The sequence below is a fragment of the Cherax quadricarinatus genome, chromosome 4 (genome assembly GCF_038502225.1).
Source record: "Cherax quadricarinatus isolate ZL_2023a chromosome 4, ASM3850222v1, whole genome shotgun sequence".
NCBI classification, from domain to species: Eukaryota; Metazoa; Arthropoda; class Malacostraca; order Decapoda; family Parastacidae; genus Cherax; species Cherax quadricarinatus.
The window spans coordinates 6,942,147-6,957,312 of NC_091295.1; the positions used below are offsets into that span (position 1 = coordinate 6,942,147).

The window sequence follows — 15,166 nt, forward strand, 5'->3', positions numbered from 1 at the left end:
ATTTATTAAACAAAAGTACCAACCACTCCAACACTATATCCCCCCCTGCTTTTAACATTTCTGTCATGATCCCATCAGTTCCAGCTGCTTTACCCCCTTTCATTCTACGTAATGCCTCATGTACCTCCACCACACTTACATTCTGCTCTTCTTCACTCCTAAAAGATGATATACCTCCCTGGCCAGTGCATGAAATTACCACCTCCCTTTCTTCCTCAACATTTAAAAGTTCCTCAAAATATTCTCACCATCTACCTAATACCTCCCTCTCCCCATCTACTAACTCCCCTACTCTGTTTTTAACTGACAAATCCATACTTTCCCTAGGCTTTCTTAACTTGTTTAACTCACTCCAAAATTTTTTCTTATTTTCATTAAAATTTCTTGACAGTGCCTCTCCCACTCTTTCATCTGCTCTCCTTTTGCACTCTCTCACCACTCTCTTCACCTTTTTTTTACTCTCCATATACTCTGCTCTTCTTATAACACTTCTGCTTTGTAAAAACCTCTCGTAAGCTACCTTTTTCTCTTTTATCACACCCTTTACTTCATCATTCCACCAATCACTCCTCTTTCCTCCTGCCCCCACCCTCCTATAACCACAAACTTCTGCCCCACATTCTAATATCAACACATTTGTGAACGTATATTAGACCCACCAGCAGGCGTGTATTAGACGTGTGAGGTCATTTGTTTACTCTTGAACATTGGCAAAAATTTAACATTTCTGCTACTTTGAGCTCACTTTCAAGCCATTTCCAGTATTAAAACCAATCAAAATCATCTCTATTTCTGTAATATGTCTTCCATTCTATCAAATGAGACCAAGAAACCGCAAATACAAATATAAAAACAGAAAGAACACTGCAAAGTCGCTGTTTTAATCGAAAATTATGGTCTCAGTTTTTTCTCTCATTATGCACTATGTGCTGCAGGATTTGTTTTATGTGATGCACACAGATGTATTCTCTCATATCAAGGCCAAAATTTACCACTCACAGCTTAACAGAGTGAGCTGAGCTCTTGACGTAGATCTACGGTTTGGACCCTCAACGTAAAGCCGTAGATCTACGGAATGGATCCTCAAGGGATTAATAATCTTTCCTTGACTATAAGACCTACCCTAGCCAACAAAATGCCAAACTCCTTTTCCCAGGTTAGAGGTTACCTCGACATTCTTTTCAGTCAGTCCAGAATTCCTAGTATTCCTGTTGAGTATGATGGTTCATACTGGAGTTACCTGGAGAGTTCCGGGGGTCAACGCCCCCGCGGCCCGGTCTGTGACCAGGCCTCCTGGTGGATCAGAGCCTGATCAACCAGGCTGTTACTGCTGGCTGCATGCAAACCAACGTACGAGCCACAGCCCGGCTGGTCAGGAACCGACTTTAGGTGCCTGTCCAGTGCCAGCCAGAAGACTGCCAGGGGTCTGTTGGTAATCCCCCTTATGTATGCTGGGAGGCAGTTGAACAGTCTCGGGCCCCTGACACTTATTGTATGGTCTCTTAACGTGCTAGTGACACCCCAGCTTTTCCTTGGGGGGATGTTGCATCGTCTGCCAAGTATTTTGCTTTTGTAGTGAGTGATTTTCGTGTGCAAGTTCGGTACTAGTCCCTCTAGGATTTTCCAGGTGTATATTGTATCCAGAAATGGAATGGTGTGATGAAAAATATCAGTCATATAATAAACAGTGTGACAAGATACTCCCAGAAAACAAGTGTAGGTGACATGAGTGGTAGTGGGGAATGGGAGGAGTTATGCCCACTAATGCTCTGAACTCAACAGACCCAATTTGACCCAGAACAGAAAAATTTTATCCCATGTAATAAGCTAATTTGATACTATGGAAAGCTATGCCATGTAGTATCAATATTTTGTACATTAGCAGATTTTTTAATACTTTACATCAATTAATATCAAGGTTCAAAATAATATCAAACTTTTTGGTTGAGCTTTGGAACAATGTTGCAAGAAAATCCAAGAGCTTAAAGTCGAGTTGTAAGAGGGTTTATTTTTTTGACCTCTACATAAAAACTTGTCTGGTTCATGTTTTTATTTGTCTTCATGTGAATTCTAAGGAACTGATATATTATTACAACTAATATTTAAATGTCTTTATTATGCAACCTATACCTATCCTCTCCAAGTGGACCCAGATACTTGTCAGTGAAGAGTTGCTGCTCCTTCCTTATATACAGTATGTCCAAAGAAGATGGATTATTGCCATATTTATATCACTAATTAAACCTAGTACTGTACATTCATACAACTGCAACAATTTCTAAAAAAAAAAAAAACAGGATTTGTGAAAAGGTGTCACTGCACCTCAGTTTTGGCACTGTTAATGTTAAAGCTTAGTGTCTTGACATGGTCATCCCTGTGGATCAGACTGTGTCAAAGAAAAATCACCAAACTGATAACTTGCTTATATCATTGTTGTCCCTGGAAACCCTTGACCCCATTCTGTAAAATTTATAGCAGACACCCATGTGTCTACCTACTGTTTATGGTAAACTTTAGTACTTGTCTATAGTTTTTTAATGATTCACTTACCTGGATCTCCTACTAGCAGAAGATGAGACTCTCCCCTGATTCTGGTACAACTTGTATCTACTTTTTGCATGCCACCTGCAACCACCACAGCAACTGCTAACTTAACCACATATAGTCCATACACCTAGTCAAAAAAATAAAATATAGTGATCAGTGCTTACCTTAACTGTAATAAATCTCTTACATTTGCTTAAGATCAGTTCAGTTTGGGAAGTGCAATGCCTGCACTCTAAAGGAGGTGTGAGGAAGTCTCAGCATGGAGAGTCATCCAAACTGTGATATCAACATGCTTTCATGCAACATACTTCAAATAACTAAATGACTGATGGGGAATGTGCTCTATTTTGGGGGTTACCCTACTTTTGTGGAAGATATTCGACGAGTTAAAAAAAATTCTCAAACTATCAATGAGAATATACTTCTTTCAACAAACCGACAGTATTCCACCAAGGCAGGGTGGCCAAAAAAAAAAAAAAACGAAAGCTTCTTTTTAACTTTAGTAATATATACAGGAGAAGGGTTACTAGCCCCTTGCTCCTGGCATTTTAGTCGCCTCTTACAGCACGCATGGCTTATGGAGGAAGAATTTTGTTCCACTTAAGATAAAGATAAAGATTTTATTTCTTTGCAATGTTTACAATGTGTCATTACAATTTTGATTAAAGTACAGCCTCTACTCACTTAGCGACGTACTTGTTTATCAATGCTTCAGACATACGATGGGCTCTCTGACCAGTATGCATGCCTAAATAATGTATATTAGTGCTGATTTTTTCTTTTCTGTTTATTACAATATACAGTACACTACTGTATAAACATTTAAAAATATACGAGAAATGTTATAAATGGTGCAAAGGTGATATTAAAAGAATATCAAAGATAGTTGACACAAACCCACTACCATTATAGTATGCGCCTCACTTAGTGATGAATTCGTTTACCGATGTGGTTTTAGGAATGGAACTCCGTCATTAAGTGAGGAGAGGCTGTACAAAGAAAGCCACTATCATGCTGGGGCATTTTGGGCAGACTAAACATAATGCTTACAGAATAATTAATACTAGTGATTTAGGGAGGAGTAAATTTTTATTATACATATATGGAGATAAGAGGAAATAAACAAGAACAAGAACTAGAAAGAAAATAGAAGAAAACCAAGAGGGGTGTGTGTATACATATGCCCGTACATGCATGTGTAGTGTGACCTAAGTGTAAGTAGAAGTAGCAAGACGGTGTACCTGAAATCCTGCATGGTTATGAGACAGAAAAAAAGACACCAGCAATCCTACTGTCATGTAAAACAATTACAGGCTCCCGTTTTACACTCACTTGGCAGGATGGTAGTACTTCCCTCAGCAGTTGCTGTCTACCAACTTACTACCCAGGAAAATACTATTCACAGTAAAATTTTTAGCTGCCTCATATCATTCCTTATCTTAACCTGCTGCAGTATGTTTATAAGTTGAAGAATATTCTTCACATGTTTATATCTCCAGATATGTAACAGAACACATGGACACAGTACAAGGAACAAGTGTCTATATGACATTCCACACATACGTCTCAACCTGTTCAAAATCTCCAGGCTAATAAAAGGCCCAAGAGTATGGAAATCAATGTCTGAAAATGACAAAAGATTCCCATCTGCCAGTATCTTTATTAATATTATGAAAAAGTCACTGAACCAATGTAATTTATTTATTTTTTTTTTTTTTCAACACGTCGGCCGTCTCCCACCGAGGCAGGGTGACCCAAAAACAGAAAGAAAATCCCCAAAAAGAAAATACTTTCATCATCATTCAACACTTTCACCACACTCACACAGTATCACTGTTTTTGCAGAGGTGCTCAGAATACAACAGTTTAGAAGCATATACGTATAAAGATACACAACATATCCCTCCAAACTGCCAATATCCCAAACCCCTCCTTTAAAGTGCAGGCATTGTACTTCCCATTTCCAGGACTCAAGTCCGACTATATGAAAATAACCGGTTTCCCTGAATCCCTTCACTAAATATTACCCTGCTCACACTCCAACAGATCATCAGGTCCCAAGTATCATTCGTCTCCATTCACTCCTATATAACACATTCATGCACGCTTGCTGGAAGTCCAAGCCCCTCGCCCACAAAACCTCCTTTACCCCCTCTTTCCAACCCTTTCGAGGACGACCCCTACCCCTCTTTCCTTCCCCTATAGATTTATATGCTTTCCATGTCATTCTACTTTGATCCATTCTCTCTAAATGACCAAACCACCTCAACAACCCCTCTTCTGCCCTCTGACTAATGCTTTTATTAACTCCACACCTTCTCCTAATTTCCACACTCCGAATTTTCTGCATAATATTTACACCACACATTGCCCTTAGACAGGACATCTCCACTGCCTCCAACCGTCTCCTCGCTGCTGCATTTACCACCCAAGCTTCACATCCATATAAGAGTGTTGGTACTACTATACTTTCATACATTCCCTTCTTTGCCTCCATAGATAACGTTTTTTGACTCCACATATACCTCAACGCACCACTCACCTTTTTTCCCTCATCAATTCTATGATTAACCTCATCCTTCATAAATCCATCCGCCGACACGTCAACTCCCAAGTACGTATCTGAAAACATTCACTTCTTCCATACTTCTCCTCCCCAATTTGATATCTAATTTTTCTTTATCTAAATCATTTGATACCCTCATCACCTTACTCTTTTCTATGTTCACTTTCAACTTTCTACCTTTACACACATTCTCAAACTCATCCACTAACCTTTGCAATTTTTCTTTAGAATCTCCCATAAGCACAGTATCATTAGCAAAAAGTAACTGTGTCAATTCCCATTTTGAATTTGATTCCCCATAATTTAATCCAACCCCTCTCCCAAACACCCTAGCATTTACTTCTTTTACAACCCAATCTATAAATATATTAAACAACTGTGGTGACATTACACATCCCTGTCTAAGACCTACTTTTACCGGGAAGTATTCTCCCTCTCTTCTACACACCCTAACCTGAGCCTCACTATCCTCATAAAAGCTCTTTACAGCATTTAGTAACTTACCACCTATTCCATATACTTGCAACATCTGCCACATTGCTCCTCTATCCACTCTATCATATGCCTTTTCTAAATCCATAAATGCAATAAAAACTTCCCTACCTTTATCTAAATACTGTTCACATATATGTTTCAATGTAAACACTTGATCTACACATCCCCTACCCACTCTGAAGCCTCCTTGCTCATCCGCAATCCTACATTCTGTCTTACCTCTAATTCTTTCAATTATAATCCTACCGTATACTTTTCCTGGTATACTCAGTAAACTTATTCCTCTATAATTTTTACAATCTCTTTTGTCCCCCTTCCCTTTACATAAAGGGACTATACATGCTCTCTGCCAATCCCTAGGTACCTTCCCCTCTTTCATACATTTATTAAACAAAAGTACCAACCACTCCAACACTATATCCCCCCCTGCTTTTAACATTTGTCATGATCCCATCAGTTCCAGCTGCTTTACCCCCTTTCATTCTATGTAATGCCTCACGTACCTCCACCACACTTACATTCTTCACTCCTTCACTCCTAAAAGATGGTATACCTCCCTGGCCAGTGCATGAAATTACCGCCTCCCTTTCTTCCTCAACATTTAAAAGTTCCTCAAAATATTCTCGCCATCTACCCAATACCTCCCTCTCCCCATCTACTAACTCCCCTACTCTGTTTTTAACTGACAAATCCATACTTTCCCTAGGCCTTCTTAACTTGTTTAACTCACTCCAAAATTTTTTCTTATTTTCATTAAAATTTCTTGACAGTGCCTCTCCCACTCTTTCATCTGCTCTCCTTTTGCACTCTCTCACCACTCTCTTCACCTTTCTTTTACTCTCCATACACTCTGCTCTTCTTATAACACTTCTGCTTTGTAAAAACCTCTCGTAGCTACCTTTTTCTCTTTTATCACACCCTTTACTTCATCATTCCACGAATCACTCCTCTTTCCTCCTGCCCCCACCCTCCTATAACCACAAACTTCTGCCCCACATTCTAATACTGCATTTTTAAAACTATTCCAACCCTCTTCAACCCCCCCACTACTCATCTTTGCACTAGCCCACCTTTCTGCCAATAGTCGCTTATATCTCACCCGAACTTCCTCCTCCCTTAGTTTATACACTTTCACCTCCCTCTTACTTGTTGTTGCCACCTTCCTCTTTTCCCATCTACCTCTTACTCTAACTGTAGCTACAACTAAATAATGATCCGATATATCAGTTGCCCCTCTATACACATGTACATCCTGGAGCCTACCCATCAACCTTTTATCCACCAATACATAATCTAACAAACTACTTTCATTACGTGCTACGTCATACCTTGTATGTTTATTTATCCTCTTTTTCATAAAATATGTATTACTTATTACCAAATTTCTTTCTACACATAGCTCAATTAAAGGCTCCCCATTTACATTTACCCCTGGCACCTCAAATTTACCTACTACTCCCTCCATAACATTTTTACCCACTTTAGCATTAAAATCCCCAACCACCATTACTCTCACACTTTTTTTTTATTATAATAATAATTACCTCACAATACAAATACTCTTACATTGTGTACAAGTTAGTACAGAATAAACAAACAGCAACACACCATTTTTAGAGTGAATGAAGATAATAAGATTAATAATAATAATAATAATATTATTATTATTATTATTATTAATATTATTATTATTATTATTATTATTATTATTATTATTATTATTATTATTAATAATACATGTAATAATTTATTTATTTATTTATTTATTTTTTTATTTAGTAATTTAAGCATACAAACAGAGGTACAAAAAATACAGGTAAGAGCAGCATGCCAAAGCCACTTATATGCATAGCATTACAGGCTGGCTTAAAATTAACATAAGATTAACTAAGCAATGATGAAATCAGTGATAAAACATTATTGTAAACAGATAACTATAACGCACAAATGAGTATTACAAAGACAGGTCATATGGTTGCTTGCATTGCTGTATATTCAGTCGAATGGAGTATTCTGTTAGGTAGTGTATTTAAAAAATAATAAAGTTAGATTGGGTCCTAGGTTTAACATTTGTGTGATATAATTGTGAGTAACATATAGGATATACAATTTATAAGGTTCAGTTATTCAGTATTTATTTGGTTTTGAGTGAGTAAGTGATCTTTGAGAAGAGACTTGAATTTATAAACACGTAGTGTTTCTTTTATATTTACAGGTAATGAATTCCAGATTTTAGGGCCTTTTATGTGCACTGAGTTTTTGCATAGCGTGAGATGGACACGAGGAACATCAAAGAGTGATCTGTGCCTTGTGTTATGGTCATGTGTTCTGTTGAGGTTGGCAAGGAGATGTTTGAGGGGAGGTTAATATCAGAGTTAAGTGTTCTATGTATGTAATAGGTGCAATAATAAGTATGGATGTTTTGTATGGCGAGTAGGTTGAGTGTTTTGAATATTGGTGGAGTGTGTTGCCTGTAGTGAGAATTTGATTCAAAACTCCCCACGCATTCACTCAACATTTCCCAGAATCTCTCTCCTCTACACTTCTCTCTTCTCCAGGTGCATACACGCTTACTATAACCCACTTTTCACATCCAATTTTTATTTTACTCCACATAATCCTTGAATTTATACATTTGTAGTCCCTCTTTTCCTGCCATAGCTTATCCTTCAACATTATTGCTACTCCTTCTTTAGCTCTAACTCTATTTGAAACCCCTGACCTAATCCCATTTATTCCTCTCCACTGAAACTCTCCCATCCCCTTCAGCTTTGTTTCACTTAAAGCCAGGACATCCAGTTTCTTCTCATTCATAACATCCACAATCATCTCTTTCTTATCATTTGCACAACATCCACGCACATTCAGACTTCCCACTTTGACAATTTTCTTCTTATTTTTTTTTTTTTTTTTTTAGTAATATTTACAGGAAAAGGGGTTACTAGCTCATTGTTCCCGGCATTTTAGTTGACTTTTACGACACGCATGGCTTACAGAGGAAAGATTCTTATTCCACTTCCCCATGGATATAAAAGGAAAAGTAATAAGACCAAGAACTATTAAGATAAAATCAAAGAAAACTCAGATGAGTGTGTATAAATAAACGTGTACATGTATGTGTAGTGTGACCTAAGTGTAAGTAGAAGTAGCAAGACATGCCTGTAATCTTGCATATTTATGAGACAGACAAAAGACACCAGCAATCCTTTCTTTCTTTCAGCACACTGGCCGTATCCCACCGAGGCAGGGTGGCCCAAAAGGAAAAACGAAAGTTTCTCCTTTTACATTTAGTAATATATACAGAAGAAGGGGTTACTAGCCCCTTGCTCCTGGCATTTTAGTCGCCTCTTACAACACACATGGCTTACGGAGGAAGAATTCTGTTTCACTTCCCCATGGAGGTAAGAGGAAATAAACAAGAACAAGAACTAGTAAGAAAATAGAAGAAAACCCAGCGGGGTGTGTATATATATGCTTGTACATGTATGTGTAGTGTGACCTAAGTGTAAGTAGAAGTAGCAAGACGTACCTGAAACCTTGCATGTTTATGAGACAGAAAAATGGACACCAGCAATCCTACCATCATGTAAAACAATTACAGGCTTTCGTTTTACACTCACTTGGCAGGACGGTAGTACCTCCCTAGGTGGTTGCTTTCTACCAACCTACTACCTATTTATATCTGACTAATTTGTCATTTGCAACTCGTCTTATTGTACAGTGCCCACAAAAATAATCTGCACCTCCCCTTCATTATTACAAACATCATTAAAAAGCAACAATATGAACTTGTAATACATGGAACTTATATTAATATTCTGTCATCTGCCCCTTTGCCTTGATGACCATTTAAAGCCGTTTGTGCATGCTTTCACTCAGATTCCTGAGGTAATCAATGAATAACTGATTGACCCAAATGTCCCTGATCTACTGCTGCAGGCACGACATGGATGAAATGTGCCAGGATCTCTTCTTTTACATAATTTTCCAGACATTCTCAATAAGACTGAGGTCTGGACTATTCCCTGGCCACTGTATAACCTTAATATTTTTTTAAAGCAAACCACTGCTGATAGAGGAGGGACACCTCACTCTGCTCTGAGCACCCTGAAAACACTGAAATGTGGATATATCGAACTACATAGTTTTTTCCAATCATCAACAAACCAGTACACATATTTCCTGACAAACTGCAAGGGCTTCTTCTTCATACATGGAGTGAGTAGGGGTTACATTGCAGCATGTGTGGGTGGAATGGCCTGGTAAGGTAGCCCGGCTGACTACCATACATACCACACTTGATTTCTTACAATAAATACTACTTGTCTCACCCTAGATTAACCCTTTCAGGGTCCGTCCCGTAGATCTACGGCTTTACGTTCAGGGTCCAAACCGTAGAGCTACGCCAAAATTCTAGCGGCGTCAAATTTAGCACGAGAAAGCTGGTAGGCCTACATCTGAGAGAATGGGTCTGGGTGGTCAGTGTGCACACCATAGAAAAAATCTGGACGCCCGCATGGCATTGTGGGAACGCCGGCAAAGTAGCTTTGTTCATAGTGCCTGGCAGCAAGGAAGCTCTCATTCCCCACTCACTCTCAGGGCAAATTCTGACTCTCCTCTTAACACCTTACAGTTCTAAGACTGATGGAAGTGGAGCTGAAGACGAATTCTATGGTTTTGAACCATATGGTACCATTGTGCCATATGGTACAGTGGTACCATATGGTACAATGGTGCCATGTCATACAATGGTATCATATGGTACAATGGTATCGTATGGTAGAGTGGTACCATATGGTACAATGTACCATATAGTACATTGTACCATATGGTACATTATACCATATGGTACAGGGTACAGGGACCCTAATGGAAATAAGTCTGTCTGACTTTTTTGGGTTATCCTAGGTTCTCCAAACATATGCTGCTAAGTATGATATTCTATGTAACTTTATTTGTGTATAACTAAATAAACTTACTTATGATGCCACATGCACTTGAGTAAGTTTATTCAGGTGTACAGAAATACAATTACATAGATTATCATACATAGCAGCATATGTATAAAATCCTATAAAACCCAAAAAAGTCAGGGTGACTTATTTCCATAGTTATCCCTGTATCTGTACCATATGGTGTCCTGTACTGTATGGCACCTGGAGTTTACCTGGAGAGAGTTCCGGGGGTCAACGCCCCCGCGGCCCGGTCTGTGACCAGGCCTCCTGGTGGATCAGAGCTTGATCAACCAGGCTGTTACTGTTGGCTGCATGCAAACCAACGTACGAGCCACAGCCCAGCTGGTCAGGAACCGACTTTAGGTGCTTGTCCAGTGCCAGCTTGAAGACTGCCAGGGGTCTGTTGGTAATCCCCTTTATGTATGCTGGGAGGCAGTTGAACAGTCTCGGGCCCCTGACACTTATTGTATGGTCTCTTAACGTGCTAGTGACTCCCCTGCTTTTCATTGGGGGGATGTTGCATCGTCTGCCAAGTCTTTTGCTTTCATAGTGAGTGATTTTCGTGTGCAAGTTCGGTACTAGTCCCTCTAGGATTTTCCAGGTGTATATAATCATGTATCTCTCCCGCCTGCATTCCAGGAAATACAGGTTCAGGAACCTCAAGCGCTCCCAGTAATTGAGGTGTTTTATCTCCGTTATGCGTGCCGTGAAGGTTCTCTGTACATTTTCTAGGTCAGCAATTTCACCTGCCTTGAAAGGTGCTGTTAGTGTGCAGCAATATTCCAGCCTAGATAGAACAAGTGACCTGAAGAGTGTCATCATGGGCTTGGCATCATCCCTAGTTTTGAAGGTTCTCATTATCCATCCTGCCATTTTTCGAGCAGATGCAATTGATACAATGTTATGGTCCTTGAAGGTGAGATCCTCTGACATGATCACTCTCAGGTCTTTGACATTGGTGTTTCGCTCTATTTTGAACCCAGAATTTGTTTTGTACTCTGATGAAGATTTAATTTCCTCGTGTTTGCCATATCTGAGTAATTGAAATTTCTCATCGTTAAACTTCATATGGTACCATATGGTACCCTGTGCCATATGGTACCCTGTACCATATGGTACCCTGTACCATATGGTACCCTATACCATATGGTACCCTGTACCATATGGTACCCTGCACCATATGTTATCCTGCACTGCATGGTACCCTATACCATATAGTACAATGTACCATATGGTACCCTGTAACATATGATACCATGTACCATATGATCAACAGGTGCTGGTGGCATGACACACCAGCCAAGACTGAGTGGTGGCGACGCAGGCTAGCTACTGACTCCGCAGTTTCCGAGACAAAGTGCTTTGTCATCCACCTCAAGAAACACATCAAGTTCCTGTACACTTGTAAATATATAATAGAACATTACTAATATACAACATTTTTGCATATTTTTGTTGTAAAAAACTATTGTAAACAAAATAATAATGAAATTATTAGTTGTTTATTGTGTTGAATACAACAGTACCATATGGAACAATGAACCATATGGTATCATTGCATCATATGCTACCATATGGTACCATTACACCATATGGTACCATAAGGTACCATTGCACCATATGGTACCATTGTATCATATGGTACCATTGTGCCAAATGGTGCCATTGTACCTTATGGTACCATTGTATCATATGGTATCATTGTATCATGTGCCATTGTACTATATTGTACCATATGGTACCATTGTATCATATTGTGCCATTGTACCATACAGTACAATTGCACCCTATGGCACCATTGTACCATTTGGTACCGACGTATTCAACACAATAACCGCACTAATATTTTCATCATTTTGTTTACAATAAACATGTAAACAAGTTTTGTAAGCAATATAATGCTAAACAAATTAGTGCAGTTATTGTGTTGAATACAATGAGTGTATACTTATACAATATACATTATACTGGTCTCACAGGCCACAAATGTTATTAGAAAAAGAAAAAAATTAGAAAAGAAAAGAAAAAGAGTATAAAAAATGTAAAATAAAAAAATGGGATTTTGCGTAAGTCACTGATGTTGCCGCCACCCGGTCATTTTGGGTCAACTTCCCGCTGCTGTATCTTGGTAAGTACTGATCAGAAAAAAAAAAAAATGTCTTATTCCCTTCACAAAAATATACTCTTTAATTCTGTAAGAAAAAAATAATTTTTTTTTTCAAAATTTCTTAAGACACTGGAGCACCACTTCAGATTTTGGCCTTGGACCCTGAAGGGGTTAATCCAAAATTACAGTCGCAGTTTTTTTTTTCTCATTATGCACCGAGTGCTGCAGAATTTGTTTTATGTGGTGCACACTTACCACATAGATGTATTCTCTCATATCTAGGCCCAAATATACCACTCACAGGTTATCTGAGTGAGCCGAGCTCATGGAATAGATCTACCGCTTGGACCCTGGCTTCAAAGCCATAGATCTATGGGACGGACCCTAAAACAGTGATTTTGCATTGTATTTTCATATGGTATTCATGGTTGTTTTCTCATTTTCTTGGTCTCATTTGATAGAATAGGAGATACAGTGGACCCCCGCCTTATGATGGCATCGTGTTACATTAAATCTGCCATACGATAAATTTTAACGCAAAAATTTTGCCTCGCCTCATGCTAAAAAACTCGCCTTATGTGATTCGTTCAGGACGCGTCCCACGTGTGGCCTCAGCACCAGTGTTTACAAGCCAGCCAGTGCGGTAACATCTACGCATACATTCGGTACATTTCACATTATCCCAGTGTTTTTAGTGCTTGTAACTTCAAAATAAGTCACCATGGACCCCAAGAAAGCTTCTAGTGCCATCCCTGTGGTAAAAAGGGTGAGAAATGTGTGCAAAGTGGCTTGAAGTGCAAACCTTTATGGATGAAAATCACCCTCACACAGCTATTGCAAGCCGTGCTGATGACTATTACAATGACAATGTTGTGAACCACTTTAGACAAATCATAAAGGAACGAGAGATACAGAGCTCTATGGACAGATATGTTGTGGGACAGAGGTCCAGTGACTCTCAAACTGGTCCTAGTGGCATTAAAAGAAGAAGGGAAGTAACCCCAGAAAATGACTTGATACCTCAAGTCCTAACAACTTCAACACTCTCCCCTCCTCCCATCCCATCAATCATCACCAGACCTTCAATAAAGGTAAGTGTCTTGTATTCTATTCTTAGTAGAGTATTAACTGTGCATGTCTTCTTCAGTTTGTGTATATTAAAATTAATATTTCATAGGTAAAATTTTTTTTTTCATACCTTTGGGTGTCTTGCACGGGTTAATTTGATTTCCACTATTTCTTGTGGGGAAAATTAATTCGCCTTACGATAATTTCGGCATACGATGAGCTCTCAGGAATGGATCAATATCGTAAGCTGGGGGTCCACTGTATATTACAGAAATAGAGATGATATTGAATGCTGCTTAGGTATGGAAAGAATGAAGAACTCAAAAGGAGCACTATATACAAAACTCAAGAGGGTCACCAAATAAAACATAAGGAACACATAAAAGACATAGGAATAATTATGTCAGCGGACCTTTCTTTTAAAGACCATAACAAGACAAAAATCATGACAGCCAAGAAGATGACGGGGTGGGTATTGAGAACTTTCAAAACAAGGGAAATAATGCCAATGGTGACATTCTTCAAATCGCTAGTGCTCCTTCACTTAGAATATTGCTCAGTGCTGATGGCCCAGTTCAAGGCAGGAGAAATATCTGTGCTGAAACAAACACAGAGATTGTTTATGGCTCACATTGAGCCAGTAAAGCACCTAAACTACTAGAAACACCTGGAAGTCTTGAACATGTATTCATTGGAGCAGAGAAGAGAGAGGTACATGACAATATATACCTGGAAGGTACTCGAGGGCTTGGTCCCAAATCTGCACACTGCCATAACAACATACTGGAGTGAGAGATATGGGAGGAAGTGTAAAATAAACCCAGTGAAGAGCAAGGGTGCGGTAGGGACAATACGGGAACACTGTATCAACATCCGGGGTCCCAGACTACTGAACATCTTACCAGAAGATATCAAAAACACGGCTGGAACCAGTGTAGAAGCCTTCAAGAGGAAACTGGAAAAGTATCTTCACTAGGTGCCAGATCAACCAGGCTGTGATGGATATGTGGGGCAGCGGTCCTCCAGCAGCAACAGCCTGGTTGACCAGGCAAGCACCAGACGAGCCTGGCCATAGGCCAGGAGTGACTTAAACAAGTTAAGAAAGCCTAGGGAACAAATGGATTTGTCAGTTAAAAACAGAGTAGGGGAGTTAGTAGATGGGGAGAGGGAGGTTTTGGGTAGGGAGGAGGAACTTTTAAATGTAGATGAAGAAAGGGAGGCGGTAATTTCATGCACTGGACAGGGAGGTATAACATCTTTTAGGAGTGAAGAAGAACAGGATGTGAGTGTGGGGAAGGTGCGTGAGGCATTACATAGAATGAAAGGGGGTAAAGCAGCTTGAACTGATGGGATCATGACAGATATGTTAAAAGCAGGGGGGGGGACATAGTGTTGGAGTGGTTGGTATTTTTATTCAAAAATGTATGA

The 15,166-nt window shown here is 39.3% G+C and overlaps 1 protein-coding gene across 2 annotated transcripts in view; it reads right to left on the reverse strand.

Annotated features, from left to right (window-relative positions):
* The window catches only part of LOC128684224 (DNA helicase MCM9-like), a 259,723-nt gene that overhangs the window by 101,140 nt on the left and 143,417 nt on the right, over nucleotides 1–15,166 (reverse strand). For both annotated transcript variants that reach the window (XM_070094149.1, XM_070094144.1), the window contains exon 9: nucleotides 2,551–2,674. In XM_070094149.1, coding sequence (XP_069950250.1) covers nucleotides 2,551–2,674 — 124 coding nt within the window. The remainder of the gene's footprint in view (nucleotides 1–2,550; nucleotides 2,675–15,166) is intronic.